General features: G+C 45.0%; 3 protein-coding genes across 3 annotated transcripts; 1 reads left to right on the top strand and 2 right to left on the bottom strand.

Moving 5' to 3' along the window:
- Positions 1 to 260: 260 nt before the first annotated feature.
- Positions 261 to 4,851, bottom strand: LOC119457671 (galactosylgalactosylxylosylprotein 3-beta-glucuronosyltransferase I-like). Its single transcript, XM_037719310.2, is given in 7 exon segments — positions 261 to 2,323; positions 2,554 to 2,675; positions 3,413 to 3,487; positions 3,489 to 3,698; positions 4,171 to 4,332; positions 4,434 to 4,513; positions 4,593 to 4,851. Coding segments are annotated over 7 exon segments (1,020 nt in total). The 5' UTR covers positions 4,675 to 4,851; the 3' UTR covers positions 261 to 2,034.
- Positions 4,852 to 4,952: 101 nt separating this feature from the next.
- On the top strand, positions 4,953 to 5,908 carry LOC119457675 (transcription initiation factor TFIID subunit 10). The gene has a single exon (XM_037719313.2). The coding sequence runs from the start codon at positions 5,153 to 5,155 to the stop codon at positions 5,564 to 5,566; it is 414 nt and encodes a 137-aa protein (XP_037575241.1). The 5' UTR covers positions 4,953 to 5,152; the 3' UTR covers positions 5,567 to 5,908.
- Positions 5,909 to 7,603: 1,695 nt separating this feature from the next.
- Positions 7,604 to 16,576, bottom strand: LOC119457672 (ataxin-3). The gene is made up of 5 exons (XM_037719311.2): positions 16,205 to 16,576; positions 13,689 to 13,853; positions 10,988 to 11,124; positions 9,381 to 9,535; positions 7,604 to 8,028 (listed from the first exon to the last, which is right to left on the bottom strand). Exons 1-5 carry the CDS (start codon positions 16,226 to 16,228, stop codon positions 7,814 to 7,816), a joined length of 696 nt encoding a protein of 231 aa, XP_037575239.1. The 5' UTR covers positions 16,229 to 16,576; the 3' UTR covers positions 7,604 to 7,813.
- Between the last annotated feature and the right edge of the window lie 726 nt (positions 16,577 to 17,302).

The raw sequence follows: 17,302 nt of genomic DNA, 5'->3' as shown, positions 1-17,302 counted from the left end.
ATAATAGTGCTGAGCAACGTAAATTGAAGCAAAGAGCATCTTTGCTTGCCTGAAATTCCAATTAATGTAGAATGCATTGCTGGCACATAATTATATGTGCCAGAGAGAAATAAAAAATTAATGTGAACAGGATGCATCTTTCTTTTTAGTGTATTCATCTTCCTTCCCACTGGCTGCAAGCTTTGTGTAGTTACATGTGAGATAATGCTTTTGCTCTTGTTCTACATGTCATACAAGAAAACATTGGAGAACCACAAAGAACACGAGGCTTAAGCTGATATATATTTGCATATGAAACTTTTGGAACAACACTGCTGACTGGTTCTTTGGCTCTACTAAGCAACAAGCACTGTTGGCACAAGCCATCCCCACATTTCACACGCATTGGCATAGAATATTTAGTAATGATCACGTCTGCCAGATATTTCCAGCACCTTGATAGTCCCACAAAAGTGAACAAGCGACAGCACTTCTTTTCTCAATAGTGTTGCCAACATTCTCGTGATATTTTTAGAAGCAGTCATATTGCGATGAAAGCACTTGGGCCAATAATTGCATTGAACCCCATAGGAGCTGGTAATGGCAGCTTACACCAGTCCTTCAATCAGACCAGGTCAAAACCTCTGCTTCTAACTCGGAGCATGCCTGGAGGCCAGTTCTCAGAGTTTAGTTCACTGACACATCACAAGGGCTGTATTCTCGGTCTGTTACGTATTTACTCACGTAATGAACGCACACCCCACTTTTCCAATCAAGAAGTGTTTTTTCCAACATGTGACAATCAGCAAGCCTTGGTGAATTTGGCCAATAGGCAGGTCCAATTATTTCTGCGGTTTTACGAGCCAAAACGAGATCCGATTATGAGGTACGCTGTAGTGGAGGACTCCGGAATAATTTAGGCCACCTGGGGATCCTTAACGTGCACCCAATGCACAGTACACAGGCGTTTTTGCATTTCACCCCCACCGAAAAAATGCGGCCGCCTCAGTTGGGATTTGATCCCGCAACCTCGTGCTTAGCAGCGCAACGCCAAACCACTAAGCAACCATGGTGGGTAGGCAGGTCCAGATTACAAAACAGGGGTCTTGTGGGGAGTGTCACAAATGGTGGTACCAACTCTAGAACACTGTGTGTGTGTGTGTGTATATATATATATATATATATATATATATATGAAACTCTCGTGAGCTAGAATTTTAGAGTAAGCCAGCACACCTCAGAACTTCTGGCTGTAGGTGTTTAGGCCATGAAGTCACTGAGCTGTTCTGAACCTTTCACATTCTGAAAACTTTTATGAGAAGGTGTAAATGAAGTATTTAAAGCAAAGCCATGTTAAAGCAAACCAAAAGGTTAGTTGGACTAGTAAGCATCGTATCATTCCTTATAAGCACAGCTAAAGGAAACGTATGTATTGTGCCATTTTAATCAAACTAAAACTGTCCTTCTCGTCTTTTGTCCCCTTGGTTCTTCCTCTTCTTTCGTAACCTAAACGCAGCACGCTTCAAGCATTAGCTAAACCAGCCAAACGAGATGCAACAAAAAAGCAAAAGAAAGCTTGCCCTTGGACGAACATTTCATCAGCATTATTTCGTCATTGTATATGCTGACTAAATGGGCAGTAATAATGCCATGGCACAAAAAGAAAAGGGCTTTATTCTCAGTCAATTACTTTCGGGGGTACAATCACGTGACTCGGTACCAGCGCGTCAGTGTCTACAGGCAACAGTGTAGTATCTCGCACAGGATAAAGAATGCCGTTGCCCGTACACGCTAATGAGTCTGATGCCAAGTCACGCGAAATCTCCCAGAAGTGATTGACCTAGATTACCCCTCCAGGTGCTCACTGCAGCCACGAAGCAATGTTGAGGTTCTTCAGACAAAAGCTGAAGTATGTGTTGCCTAAATAATCGAGCACAACTGTAGTCCGAGCACCTGTTGAGCACAGGCGCTTGCTGGCACGGGCAACCAGGTGTCCCGCACTGCTGCTTCTTTAACACACAAACATCAGTAGCTTCACAAGGCACACTTGCACAGCTATGCCTGGAGGCGTGCCTTTGCAGCGGCCTGCTTTGGTTGTTTCACATTTCCAGCCTTGCTTGGGCGTCCCTGATCTAGCTTGGGTTTCTCGGTGCGAGTGTGCCACACAAGAACTTGAGTGCAGTTTTCAGCACGAGGCTCCAACTCCTCTGGTCCCGACAGAAGCTGTTTCAGCAGGTAAGATTCCTGCTGACCACGGGGAAGCCGAAGCCGGAATTGGGCGACAGGGTTGTCAAGTAGTAGCCGCAGGGACACAGCGAAACCTGCCATGTCTACAGGATAACGCCTGCAAAAAGAAGGCAGTGGCATTGCAAGTGTGGAACGTCAGGCGTAACTTGTTTTGTGCTTTTATAATGCAGTGCAGGAGCCAGAGCTGCTACTCGTATAGCTAGTCTATGATGCCCATCCTGTGGTGTTATCTTATGTAAAGGCTCATAACTTCGGATAAGTATCGGGCCATGCAGACATGAAATGTTTGTTTCTTTTCTTCGTGGAGAGAAGTGTGGCTGTTCTCACCTGTATGGTTTCCAGACAGCATTCCAGCCGACAACATGACTGTCTCTAACAATTGGCCGCTCGACCATCAAGCCTCCGACCAAACCCACAGGCCATACAGACACTTTGACAGTCTTTTGCATCTGCAAAACATGTATCAGTTCGTTTACCTCACACTTTATTGAGTAATGAAAACCTCATGCTTTACCTATCTATATAGAATTGGGGCCAGAAGTGCCTTTGAAGCAGGATATATCGCTTCTAAAGCTTGATGGATGTGATTACATGCATACAAAAATATTGTTGGCCACTTTTGGAGGCCTCATGGTGGTAACTAATATTAAGCAACCGGTAAAGTGTGCAGAATAAATCACAAAAATCTGTGTGTTACTTGCAAGTCTCTGCCATCAAACAACAGAAACAAGCAATTCAAGGTGAACAAGAGGGATAGCCAAGGTGATATTGATGGGCTAGTTGACTTGTCATTATTGCTGTAAGGACAGAGCTTGTATTTTTTATTTCTTGGTGATTGTGGATATGTCTACAGGTGCACCAGCTATAGAATGATGACAAGGATTGAGGTGCGTAAATTTGACAAAGGTGTCAAACAAGCGTGAAACAGCCTTGACCTCACACGTGCTTGGTGCAAGGTGAAGTTTCACACTTGCAGAACTATATTTCTCTGAGAAATGTCAAGTCTATATATAAGTGCAAACTCATTTCTATTGGCCAAAGCATCCCGTCACCTTCAAACACTGACTTGCTAGCATGATGAGTCAAACTTTAGGAACATAGTTGCTGCATTCCATGCATTAGGAAACCTTAAAGAGAGCACAAATCATCTGCAAACGCGATGTGCAAGAAATTTTATTACATGTACCTCATCAAACAGACGTAGATCATAAGTGTTGTCATCATCAGCGAAGTAGACTATGCCATTGGGATCCAGGTGCTCTGCAGTTGGTTCGAAGCCAACGCAGGCCTTCGTTTCTCTGGAGGACGCCCTTTGGAAGAAGCCAGCTGGGATCTTCAGGTTTCAGCTTGAGATCAGCTGGTGTAGCAACGTAGAGATGGGTGTAGGCCACCCCACAACGAGCTAACAAGTCTGACACCAAAGTTGTTTGGACAATTGAGTCTTCGACAATGATCCAGTGCAAGTATGGGACCTGAGGAAGACACAATGATTGAGAAACAAAAGCCGAGGTCTTCAGCTTGAGTCTAAAGCATTTGATAGGCAATTGGAGTCCACTAGGAATTTGACCTTTACACTGCTTGGTTTTGCTACATAGCCTTCATGCACATTGTTGGTTCATGTGCACCGATACGTTAACCGCTGCCATTCGGTTTAGAGTTGTACGTATTTCATTCTACGCGCCACTAGGCGTTGTGACTTGTAGCATGGCAGAATTAGCTAGCACCAGCTCGACAAAAACTGGCGCTCGATTTGTTTTCCTTGCGTGGACGCATAAAGCCGAGATTAAAGTAGAAACACTGATTTAATGCACAAGTTTTCAGGTTTCGAAACTTGTGCGGACGTGTGACGATCGACTGCTCCGCGGATCGCGCTAGCTAGGACGAGCTAGCGCGAATATGCGCGAGAATGCTAACGCGTGGGGAAAAAAGTGTTCAGAGACTTACCAGACGAAATGTGTGACAAAGCCGCGTCAGCTCGGCTTCTTGAACAGGACGTGCGTACGTAGGCGTTATTGCATAAATGACTCGCTGCCGCTGGCCGTCGGCAAGCTTCTCGACCGCCGCTATGCAGTCTGAATGAACACCTGATGACACTAAGCTATCGACCTGCATGACAATAATAATTAATAAAAAAAATCTGCCATGTGCGAACCAGTCAAAAACCACAAAAGTACAAAGCAGGGGAAAAGCAAAAAATCAATTTTTACGATTTTCCGTAGGCAGGAGTGCTTCCAGCTTCCCGAAGCTACGTTGGTTTGGCTTTGAGTGAGGCATTGCTGTGTCGTTACTGAGAAACAGAAGAAAATTGCACGAAGGTTTAGAACTCGCTTCGTCTTTGGACATCGAGAATGAATGAGGGAACTCACTCAACTGCACAACGAGCCAGGCGACGAAAAAGCAGACGGCTACTGTCAGGAACCTGTTGCGACCACAGATTTGGGCGACCATTGGCAGCGATCACATGAGTGCTCGAGTTGGAAATCACTGTGCAGAGTCACAAGGAGCTTGGGCCGCTGCTGTACAAAGTTTTTGCAAGTTGTCATTAGCTCGTTTTTAAAGTAAGCGCGAACCTCACTTCATCAAGCAGAATACCGGTAGAGAAGCCCACCCATATTCACAACGCCAACGTTGGCCAACGTGCTCGACTAGCGGCTAGCTGCGGCTAGTGTGTGGGCTGCTTAAAAGCCAGCCGTAGACTGTTACCGAGTCGAGTCTAGCTTATCCAGGCACGCCATCGGGCAAGCTGCGTTTGTTGTGTGTCGTGTATGGTATCTCGTTGTCGTGGCCGACTTGGCATCGGTGTGAGATATTCTTTTCGTTATTGTCAAACTACCGCAGTGAACTGAACAGAGCTGTATCGGACTGTTTGCGTAGGCGCTCTCTTTGAGCGCGCGGACGTTTCCACAAGAGCAGCACGGGCGTCGCCATGGCGGAAAGTTCGCAGCAAGCCACCGTTAAACACGAAAGCGGTGCCTCGAGCCCCGCGAGCGGAGTAGGAACTACCGAGGGCAGGTCGGGGCCTTCGGGCCAGTCGCTGTCGGAACTCCTGCTGCAGCTCGAAGATTACAGTCCGACCCTACCGGACGCCGTCACGGCGCACTACCTGAACACCGCCGGACTGGAGGCCAGCGACCCTCGCGTCGTCAGACTCGTTTCCCTGGCAGCGCAGAAGTTTCTCTCGGACATCACCAACGACGCGCTTCAGCATTGCAAAATGCGCGGCGCCGGGCAGAGCAAGAAGGCGACCAAGGACAAGCGCTACACGCTCACCATGGAAGACCTGACCCCCGCGTTGCAGGAGTACGGCATCAACGTCAAGAAGCCGCACTACTTCGTCTGACGCCGCGCGTTGTGGCCCATAGAAGGGCCGCTCGCCAACGGTGCCGCGGTGTTCCGCAAGTTTCAAACGTGAAGACCTTCGCGATTTGGCGGCCGCAACGAGTGTTCCTAATCGTCAGGCCCAGCGTCCCAATCCATTGCGGGCTGCGATGTAAATATGTGTTAAAGCTGTGTTGCCGCGTTCGAATCTGTTTCTTTGCGGTTCACAAATCTGGCGTGGTGTGCATCTCGGAAGGTGCAATTCGTGGGGAAAAAAAAAATTAGGACCAGTAATGGCAGTCCACTCAGATTTGGAGTGCATTAGGGGATGTATTATCTGTACAAAATAAATGCGGCAATCAGACCTGTGCTGTGATTGATATTTTCCTGCATAATCGAATTTCACAACTGCACAATACGAGTAAACAGCAATGGACACTGCCGCTACTTAACTGGTGTTTCTGTAGCTCTGACAGAGTTTGATGTGTCTAATAACAATCAACTTACGTGATGCCATTGTCTTCCATTCAGAAAAAAGATTCCAGCGGGAACCATCTCGGGATTACTGTTGACATTAATGCAATAAGCCTTGAAGCAAAAGTGACACGCTGTATTGCCACCACTGAAACAATTCATGCATGAGGAGTGTGCTGCAGCTAGGCACCTCGCTCTCACTTCCATTCAGTAAAGAGCAGCACACAGTGACCTACGTTGTAGTAGACATAGATCTTTAGGTTTAGTGGCACATTACCGCTCTGGTGGATTGGCGAAGAACCGGTTAGTTCAAAATGAAACAGGAAATGTTATTCGTTAATAGTTTTTAGCGCAAAGAAACGCACGACACGAGATAAGGCACACAGAACACAGCGCTGTGTCCCGTGTGCCTTCTCTCACGTCGTGCGTTTGTGCTAAAAACTACTAACTTGCAATACCAACTAGCCCACCAGTCTTGAGGAAATGTTAGGAATAAGAAATCAAAGTTTTAGTGTTGCTAGGTTTGAATCGAAAGACAGATTGGAGAGATTTCATCAAAATGTAAGAATGAAAAGTAAATAAAACAATGAATCAAATTGGTTGAAAGAAAAACAAACTTCAAATTCTGAATTTAGATTTTAGATCTCATTGGTTGTACAAGAAAATTCTGGATGCAGCACAAGCCTTCCCATTGCTGTGCCCAATTGTCAAGGCACTCGAGGACAGTAAATCTAATCCAAGAAGGCTGAGTGATGTCGAAGGTTCGTTTTGTTATAATAAATCAAAGAGGTTTTAAAAGCTTTCTGTGGTTTCTTCCCTACAAAAAGAACAAATCGGTGAGGGTGCAGGGCAGTCCTGTGTAAATGAAAATTTTAATATACTACGAAACATCGTAGTCTACTAATAGCTACTTCAAGTTGTCTTCTTTTGCATAAATTACTTTTGCAGAGGCTCAATAGTTGTTTAATATACGGGAAATTCGTTATGACAGAATTCTCGTAGCATCATTTGCCTCTGAAATCTTGCCGCTATGATCGAAGCTGATGACAGAAGAACTTGAACGGCAGGACCATCTACTGACGTCTTTGCCAATGCATCTGCCGTTTACCAATTTAGAAATGGGCCTGTACGCCCAGGTACCCAAACCAATTCGTTACAAGTGGTAAAGTGCTAATGATCTGCCATCAAAGAAGTTCACTAAAGAGTGACACGCCCAGTGACCAAAGTTGGCGTGAAAGAAGAACGATTAGATCCAGATGTAGATGGGTAGATACTGAAAAGTGCGTGATGAATCCTAAAAATGCCAATCGCATTAAAAAAAGGCATTTTTATCGCTCTGTTAAAAAGCAGACAGACAAAGAACTTTAATGAAGGTCCTGAGAAGCTCCGTTGCCCCCTCTCAGGGAGGCGACGAAGCCGCGGGCCGCACCCACGTCGGGACGGGGAGACCAAGCTCCAGCGCCGCATCGTGGGCTCTCTGGACAGCCCAAAATTGGCGTGACTGGTCGGAGCTCCGAAGAGCAGAGCTCCACTCCTCTGCAGTGCATTGATGCGGGCCCTTCTGTAACAGCTGATTCCCACAAAATGGTGCTTCTGCATAGATTTATTTCGGCTCAAAACTAACATATTGCAGTACACATACAAGAGAACAACTTGCACCAGTAAAAGTGTGCCCCAGCGGCATTTTCCAGTTCACTGTGCATGGTTTTGACCTTGCAAACACAGTGCCAACATGTTAAAAAAATCAACGGGGTACGTCGCAGAACCTTGCATAGTTTGTTTCGATGCACCAGTGTCAGCTCTCCATGGAGAGTCGTAGGGCAGCCTCTAGCATTTCGTCGTCAGACAGCGTGGATGCCTCGGTTGGAGTCTTCGCCTGCTGGCTCTCCTGCTGACTCTCCTGCAGGCTCTGCTGCAGTGCCTCTTGGAGATCACGGTCACTGTCTTCCTCGAGAAAGTCGTCTGCTTGGCATTGCGGTAGTTCGCCAACCACTACGAAGATAGAGTAACCTATTCCAGAGAAGCAGAAATGGTGCAGGTGTTACCAGCGGGAATAACATCCACGCAAATGAGTAACAATAGAATCATTGCTTAGAAGAAAGTACTTGATTCATATTAACCAGCGCAATCGAAATGGGGGGACAGAAAGAAAAGCAGACAGTGCAAACGCTGGACAACAACTTAAATTAAGTCTACTTAACACAAGGCTACACAAGCAAGAGCCATAAAACGCAGAATTGAAATGCATGTGCGTACTGCTCATCCTCTGACTGGGGTATTGAATTTCTTTGTGATGCCAACAGAAATGGCGCTAATGCAGTTATCACCTCCTTTTCTAATGCTAAATGCCTTCGAGACCAACCTGTGAGGTTCTGATTTAAATCTACATAAGATGTCTGCAATCGAAAATCCAGCTACACTGACATCTAGAATTGATCAGCAAGATGTCCTGGCCTTGCGATCACTTCTATGCGCACGTCTCTAATGTGCTGGTAATATGAATCAAGAACTTAGTAGCAACCAGCTAGCCTGTTTAACAGCATTGCTTAGAGAAAGGTAATGTATCACTTACAGGTCAAATTGCAAGTAAAATTCCCTAAATTGGCTATAAATGAGTGGTGTGTGCACTACTGAAGCAACCTTGGCAAAGCTGTAGGGCTGGTAATTGTCTAATTTGCTTATTAAAATTCTTTAAACAGAACGTAAGCCAATGCGTGCACCTGGTCACTAGCATATAATGATGCAAATCCCAACCAGAGAGATTTCGAACATGCCGTGGGCGCAGAGTTTCTTACAATATTACCTAGGGGGAAAACTGGCGCCGCGCCGCTATTGTATGCATGGGAAGGCCAGGATGTGGTGGCTTTGGATTGGAATCATTCTCGGAGAGCCAGGATACCTTGAACGGATGCCTGGCTAGCACTGTTCCATCTGTCACAATGGTTTGTCTTACGTTAAAACAGCATGTAAAAAGCCGTTTTTCTTTTTTTTTTTTAATACAACACATTTTTTATAATTCAACCATGAGGACTTGTGCTTGGATGTAAAGTTATATATGAAACGTAAAAAGTGCCAAGCACACACGGCTGGAGTGTCCCTGAATTATGAGCTCGCGGGTTCCCTTCAAAGAGTGAAATGCACTTCGACATGTTTTAACGCCCAAAAGCTTTACCTTTGCTGTGGGGTATGTGAGATTGGAAGGCTCTGGATTAATCTGAACAAAATTAATCCGGAGTCCCCCCACTAGGGCGTGGCTTATAATCACAAATCATGGTTTTGGTACGTAAAACCCCAGAATGCAATTCAATTCAATTCGTCATATCAGCGCAAAAACAAGGTAGTGCTTGTGGCTCTTACGTTACCTTCCTGCTGCAGCTGAGCGAGGAAGAGCGCAAGATAGGTCCTGGAGATGGGCTGAGGCCCCGAGAGGAGCGAGTTGAGGTTGAACCAGCGCCCGCCCAGCTTGCGGATGGTGAACCAGTGCTCCTTGTAATTGCATATGTAGGCCGTTGACAGGCTGCAAGATGACAGGAGGTTCTACACCAACTGCTGCACAATGTGCGAGCAATGTTTGGCCCTGCTGATAGCTTCTTTAAAAGCAAACTTAAATGAAATTTCACTTTGGCTAACTTGGCTATAAATTAGTAGTACATACTATAGAAGCAAACTTGGCAAAGCTGCAGGGTTGGTGATTGTGTCATTTTCTTGTGTACAGTCTTTCAGTAGCACTTAAGCAGATGACGCGTGGGCCTCGTGGACACATTGCAAATCCCAACACACGGCCTCCAAGATTTTCATTGTGCCGTAGGCGCTGCCAATCTTGGAGGTCACGCAGAGGAGCCATGCTGTTTTTTAGCACTCTGGGTTCAGTGTCATTTTTTGCAAGTGGTAAAGGTGACTTTTTTTCCCCCTTCAGTTCTGGCATAAAAACATCATTTTTTTGGTAGCTTTTCGTGATGTCTCCTCTTTTACTTCAAAGTGTAAAATTTTTTTATGCAGTCGAACATTCCTTTACAATTGCAAGGAAGCCAGTGCCAGGAATTGGAGAGGTGAAAAGCAAACCAGTGTGATGTGCCTCTTTGGAGCAAGATACCAACTGTGTTTTAAATGAAAACTGTTTTTTAGACCAATTTGAATAATAACTTCAATTCAAATGAAATGTTTCTGCTTCTAGAGCACATTCAGGGTGACAAGGGCTATAACTACATATGCATGAAAATAACTACGACCTAACGGCACAGAGCACTTTCTTCTAGGTGGGGAGGTGGCATTGCTCTTGTCAGCTGCCATCTCATACAATGTACTTGACTTCCCTCCGTTCAAACAGGTGGCAAACAGTTACACAGAAGTATATGACTACAAAATTATGTGAAGCCAAGATCGACATCATATGGTGTGTGCGCTTGCCAAGGTAGTAGCGCCCGCTCTTAAAGCACTGGCCAGACTAAATGGAATCTTGTAGTGTGATACAGTGCTGGTCACTACTGACAAGTCTTTACGGGTTAGACAGTCAGTACCAATACATATCACTCCCAAGAAACATAACCGTCAAACACAAGGTGCACCCAGGACAAGCTTCGCTTACCCCCAATTTCCGATAGGGGAAGGGCTGACGATTTTTTAAAAGTTAGCTTCGAATGCAAACACAATGCATACAAGAAAGGTGTCTAAACTAGGCATCTGTCCTGTATACCTATTTGTATGTGTTTTGCCTGCAATGAAAGATGTAGTTTATCAAAAAAAAAAGGGGGGGGGCAAAGCTGTCAATAAATGCTACTAAGCTATCTCACGGCCTGCAGTGAGGAGCACCCAGGCACAGTTCCCCCTCCTTCAACCAAGGTAACCAGTTATCGTATAGGCTAGCTACCAACAAAATGCGAGAACAGTAAAGTGTATGTTCTTAAAAGAAAAAAGGAAAAGAATAACAACCACTGAAGAAGTTGCCCCATGATGGATTCTGGAAACTCACGTAGGATCTGCTTGAGCTGCCTGCGCCACCGGGTCAGTGCTGCTGTAAGGCACGAGTTCGAGGCCCCACACCTTGAGTGCATTGGCAATCACTTGCACTGAGAAGTAGCCGCTGTCATCCAGGTTCCCGGATGGTTGCTGCATTTGAAGAAAATGAAACCTCAGCATGGTCACAAAGGGTCAGCAATGGCAGCCAAGCTAGCCTGCGCTTCACAAACTTTTGCATGCCGAGTGTGAAGAGGCAGAAGAAAAATATGCAGGTACTGACATCTTCCTGTCAAGGACAAGATGGAGCTAGTGCACCGCTGCCTTTAAAGAGACACTAAAGAGAAACACTGAATCAGTTTAGATTGATAAATTATTCTTGAAGAACTCTTTCGCTGATTGCATGGTAATAGGTTGATTATTAGAATAGAAAATGACAATCAAAGCCTCATATTTAAATTTCGTGCCAAAATCCTAGGGCCAGTGTGTCAGCGCGACGTCACGTATTGCAACATATATATATATATATATATATATATATATATATATATATATATATATATATATATATTTTGCATTTCAGCCGTTGTGGTTCAGGTAACTTCCGACCCCCCCCCCCCCCCCATTCAATGTTTAGCTTTCTTCAAATACAATGTAGTCCATTCTTACCAATGAAAATTTAACTACACCCCACCAGATGGTGTCAAAAGCTAGGACATCATGCGAGCTGGTGCGGGAATTTCAAGGTGGCGTAGCCACCTGTCTTATGAAATTGTGACTTTTCTTGCTTACCATGTGTCTTTTGTGGTAAGAGTGTCTTTTTTGGTATTTTGGAAGGGCAATTTACTAACACAGCGCAAATCGTTTCTATCTTTAATGTCCCTATAAGCTCCGCATGCATCTGTGCCAAACATCCTAGGATCGGCTTCCCAAGGAGCCAGATGGGCACACATCGACGGAGTGGATCAGGCCGTTGAACTGGGGGTTCCAGGATGGGAACTGTTCCAGGAAAGTGACCCTCTAAGTAAAGATTTGCTCGAGAGTTCTAAGCTGAGGTAGCTGTCTGGCTTGTCGTCTGCACTGTTCGCCACATTGAAAGACTTGCCCACTTTCCTCATCGTAGTGCCAGTCCTGAAGGACTTTCATTGTGCTCCAGCTGACTTGCACTTCTGCATTTCCTACACGTCATTGACAAGTTCACCTTTCTGCACAGCTTGGTTGCCTGGCGGTCGAGCTCGTAACATTTTGCAGTATGAAGGTGGGGTGGGGTATTTTCATGTAAATATTCTAAACAACGAGTACTCGGTTGCTCTGATACTTACACAAAAATAACCCTTGCCATATTTGTGAAAACACATTACTTTGGCAGGACTATGCACGTGCATTTTTTTTTTAAACAAGAAATGATGCCTTATCAGCGCAAATAATAAAGGTTGCACCTATGGTAAATGCACGGCCGCTGATTAAATAAACAAAGGTGTTGCCAGCGACGTCCATCGAAAACGGTGTGATCTGCTGCGGCGCCACCAATTGGGGAATGTTGTCCGAGATCAGCATAAAAAATGCATCAGGAATGCGCTTGGAACGCTGTCGCCCATGGAAGCCAATGCATCCCATCCCCCTCAGCAAGAGTTGTTCGGCCCAGCCAAGCGTCCGAGAATGAAAACTATGGCTGTGACATTCGCTCCCAATGCAGTCCGCCTGCCGTGGCAGGCCGCATCTTTTTTTGATCCGGCGGCCGTTGTAAACATCACCTGTTGCATGTTCTGGAAGTTTAACACACCAGCGTAGCTTGAAATAATACTTTGTTTGCTGTTCCTTTACGGGGACACTAATGGTAAACATTAAATCAGGATGACAGGAAAGTTATTCTCTCTTAGAACCGCATCCGTGTTTTTTCTGTTGAAGACAACTGATCAGGGGTCATATTATGTTAGATTTCATACTACAGTCGACTTGTGATAACCACACATTACAGTGAATTAAAAAAAAAAAAACATGCAAATTTTGGCTGGCCCACTACATCTTAAATGCAGTTTTCAGCTGGTTAAGTTAAAACTATGCATTCAGTAAAAGTTCTTGCCACCCCTGAGTAAAGTAACAAGGCTAAATAAGGCTGATGAGAGGACATTGATGTAGCATCAATAGTGAATATATGCCAATATTTGATATTTGTGCTACTGTTCAAATTAATGAGAGAAGCGTGACAGCCTGCCCTGGTTGAAGGCGTCTGCTATGGTGCAGGCTACACAAGCCACGTGGTGTGTTCATGCTCATGGCTCTGATATTCTGTACATAAGTGGAGAGTAGGGGGTGCACAGCTCTGTCTATTCTTTCTATTACGGCACTTGTCACTCATACTTGTAGACTACATTGTCCTAGTGTCTGTTCGTATACAAATTTATAACTCTCATTTGGCCCACATTTTATTAAGATTCAGGTAATGTAAGTGAAACTCTGTGGTCTGCAAGGGTCTGACTTAATGCGAGTTGGCTTTGTGACTTTTCATGGTAGCCGACCAACCATCAAAATGTGTTGTTGGGACAGTTTGGTTTGTCACCGCTTGCAAACAGCGCCCGAGAACAAGGAGGAGAAATAGGAAGACGTCAAGACAATCACAAGGTTAGCGTGCCTCGTACCAATCCATCTGGGTTTAATGCTTTGCTTCAAAGTGCCTCTGAACAGTATATGAGTTGAGTCAAGTGTAACTCACTCACATGCATAAAACGCTGGTAGTCGTCACTGTTGAGGCCCCCTTCGGCCATCGTCTCGCGTTCTTGCTCATCAATTTGCTGGGCGATCGTTGCCAATTCAACAGCAGTGAAGTATTCGCCCTGAAGCAGTCCATTGAGGCAGTGCTGGGCACACAGCGAGCCTTCTTGCTGTGCGAGAGAAAGAGAGAAAGCAAGACGTCACATAAGAGCATCGTATCTTCCATGTCAGCCATCCAAATGCTGCATACACACCTTGTGCCCGTGTGACATATTGACAGTTTTTTTTTTTTTTTTCTATGCACAGCCAAGATTTGTAATGCTCTAACTACCAACATTACTCCTATCCCTACTGTTTCTTGCTTCAAGACTGCCATTGAAGAAAGCCATTACTCAGGTGATCCTACCTGATTTCTGCTGTTTGCAATGTCTTGCCCACCCCTTCATGCAATGCCCCCGCCCACGTGCCCTTGAGGTATTCAATAAATAAACAAGTAAATGTCCTAAGATTCTGAGAGCAGAATGTGTGTAGTGACAAAGGATGACACAATTTGGCTACGTCGAAGCAATGGAAAATGTTGTTACACTGCAGCAAAGATTCAAGAGGGCACAAAGAAGCAACATAACCGTGCAGTGATAGATGAGAGCTACCTATATCTGAAGCAAGGCAGTGGCAAGAACTGTGGTTGGAGGAGAAACAATATTGAATATCTTAACATGAAACAAAAAAATAGATATATAGTGGCTACCTGAAAGGGTGAATTAAAAGAAACTGTTCAGAAAAAAAGTGCAGTTTCGCCCATAATGCGACAACTGGCAAAACAAAATGCAAAGTAAGCCTTGCACTGTTTCATGCAGTGTTGGTTGGGGTATACAATCAGAAATGCATGATAAAATGCAGCACTGCACTGTATGATGTCATACTTAAGCACCAACTCTAGCAAACCTTCATCCTTTATTGTCGCATGCCAAATTTGAGGCTACTCTTTTTAAAACAACAGCTGATGCTTTACCTTAAAACTGCAGTAACAGTCACAAAAAGCTGGCAGTAGGGCAGGTTAGTACGCGTTTATTTTGGAAACGGCACCACAGAAAAAACACAGACAGGAAATGTCATCATGTCATTTCATGTTCGTATTTTTTCTGTGGCGCCATTTATGAAATGAGCAACAGTCACACAGGACTATGCAGTTGTCACCAGCTTACGGTAAAAGTCAAGGTTAGTAACAGGGAGACAACTTAGGAAACAGGCCATAAACCTTCTGAAAATTTCTAGGTATTGAACACCTTTGCAAACAAAAGGTTTCAAGTGCTGGCTTGTCACTTCTTCATAAGACATGGGTCAAAATTATGCGAGAGCCAGCCATTCACCTCCGAGACGTTATCCACCTCCGTGCCAGAAAAGAATATTCTGAGTGCAAAGGTCTACAACATTCGCTCAGGTGTTGCTCTGGGCAGTTTAATTACAAACTATTCATGGTGTTAAGTTACTTTGAAAATACAGTCGAACCCAGTCATAACAAACAGGTTCATCTGCTAAAAAATAGTTCGATACATAAAGTAATTTATTGATATACCCAAACTTGTCCATAATGAACTTCAAAACTTTTGTGATGAGTTTGTTACATATGAACCTTAAGCCCAATAGAGAAAATAATCATGAAAAAGATCCATTTTTGCATTTGCCTGAGCTTGACAAAAGCAAACAAAACATTACTCCCCTGAATGTTGCGTTAGCGGCATGCAAGCATGGTGTTGGCAGATGTTCTGAGTTCAATGTATCCAATGTCCAGTTCGTTACGAGCTTGAGTCGGCTAGTTCCGCACGCTCGTTATAAAGCATAATTCGCTTTATCCACGTTCGTTATATTTGAGTTTGGCTGTAATAGTTTTTCCACGGCGTTTTTCCTGTAGTGCCGACGCTACGGCAACCACAGTGCAGTACTGCAGCTAAAATATTTTGACATTTTCACATTTCTCGTCTCGGGCAGTGTGAATTGAAACAGCTTCTTATCTAGCTCCGATCCCTCCACAGAGATCTGGGCATGCGCAGTACGACAACCTAGAATTTTCACTTTGGACAAGCAAGCCTGCCCCTAGCAAACACCTTACAAAAAGCAAGTATCAAATTTTTGAACGTACGTTTTATCGCCTGTGGAGATTTTCGAAAGCAGCACAGTGCTGAGCACAACGAAGGGTGCAAATTATTTTAAAGAAAATTCTCTGCTGGTCTTCTGTGTTTTAATAACGACTGAAAAGAGTGATAATTAACATGAACGCCACGCGCGAAAAACGCACAGAGAGCGCTACATCTCTGCGCTTTTTCAAGAGGTTGTGTTTGGTGTCTGTTTTTATTTTTAGTTCGTTGTTATTAATTCGGAACAACTTTTCCCTGACATCCAGAGGCGGAACATGACTGTAAAGTAGCAGCAGTGAGAATGCGACTGGTTTTTGAAAGCGCGGGAGCCGAAACCAGAAACCACGACCATGGAGCAGTTTTACCGCGCAAAATGCACTTCTCACCTTCTCGTGGAATATCCGTTCCATCTTCGCGAACACAGCCGCACCTTCAAGAGTCGTAGGCGGCTAAGCGTACAGGGCTAGCTCGGCTCACGACAGCACAAGTCCGCATTTTCGCAATGTCCAATGATCATTTTTAACCGACCGAAAATGGAGCCCCTGTGCACGGCACGCTGGCCGAGAGTAGGCGGGGTCTCACGTGGTCGGCTGTAATGAAAGGCGTGGGCGTAGCGCGCACACACACGGTGGTCTAACCTCGGTGAGCGAGCCAGGTCGGAGTGCAGCAAGCGAGGCAATTTCGCGTGACAATATTCATGGGCCACGATGGGCGAGGCGAGCTCCTCCGGCTCGTCGCAGATCTTCACGTAAACATCACCATCCTCCGCTGACGGTTTCGGCAGCGCCGTACGATTGCGCATTGCACCACTCTACCTGCGCCAATGTGACCTAAAAATGTGCTATAAATGCGCATTAACCTTGCGATTACCATAAGTTATTAGGTCATACTGATAATTTTTGACCGTGGTACACCTCAGTGCTCAGAACTGAGGCGATCTGCAAATTTTAAACAACGAAATAACATTTGAGTGGGCTATGTCTGAGAATCAACGCAAAACAATGTCTGTGCATAACAGGTCAACGATAAAGTAAATAAAGTAAAGAATAATTATCCAAAATATGTATGTGCATTATGTTGAAACCGTGGTTGAAACAGTTGAAATCCAAGAGTAGCCGATAAGCTCTTCATGTCGGTCGATCCAAGCCTATCCAAAAGGCAAGAACGGACGAGCTTGAGCGAAGGAAGGTCAAAGAAATTGTGAGGTAAGTGTATGTTAACGCTCACGTTGTGTTGTCTCGCACGCATAGAAAAACTACCTTGTTCATCAATGCGCGTATCTTTTATTTTTGTCATACCCTCCAGGAGCGACTTTAGGTGCACCAAAGCAGCTGAGCGGCTTGGTGCATGGCAGCCATTGGCACTGCTCTGGAGAAAGTCAGGCCCGTGCTGAAAGTTTGCCGGCGGTACGCCGCTACCGTTCTGTTCCCGACTTTCAGTGGCTGGTTTATTTACGCCGATTACTCGCGCACTCAACGGTGGAA

Source organism: Dermacentor silvarum, chromosome 7, assembly GCF_013339745.2.
Source record: "Dermacentor silvarum isolate Dsil-2018 chromosome 7, BIME_Dsil_1.4, whole genome shotgun sequence".
Taxonomy (NCBI): Eukaryota; Metazoa; Arthropoda; class Arachnida; order Ixodida; family Ixodidae; genus Dermacentor; species Dermacentor silvarum.
This window is presented reverse-complemented; position numbering and strand designations above follow the sequence as displayed.

Bases quoted from the DNA above. Each gene is read 5' to 3' on its own strand.
- LOC119457675 (XM_037719313.2), top strand. From the start codon at position 5,153: ATGGCGGAAAGTTCGCAGCAAGCCACCGTTAAACACGAAAGCGGTGCC.
- LOC119457672 (XM_037719311.2), bottom strand. From the start codon at position 16,228: ATGGAACGGATATTCCACGAGAAG. The intron at 13,854-16,204 runs GTGAGAAGTGCA...TCTCTCGCACAG, and splicing joins AACGGATATTCCACGAGAAG to CAAGAAGGCTCGCTGTGTGC. The intron at 9,536-10,987 runs GTGAGTTTCCAG...GTCATCTTGCAG, and splicing joins GCAGCTCAAGCAGATCCTAC to CCTGTCAACGGCCTACATAT.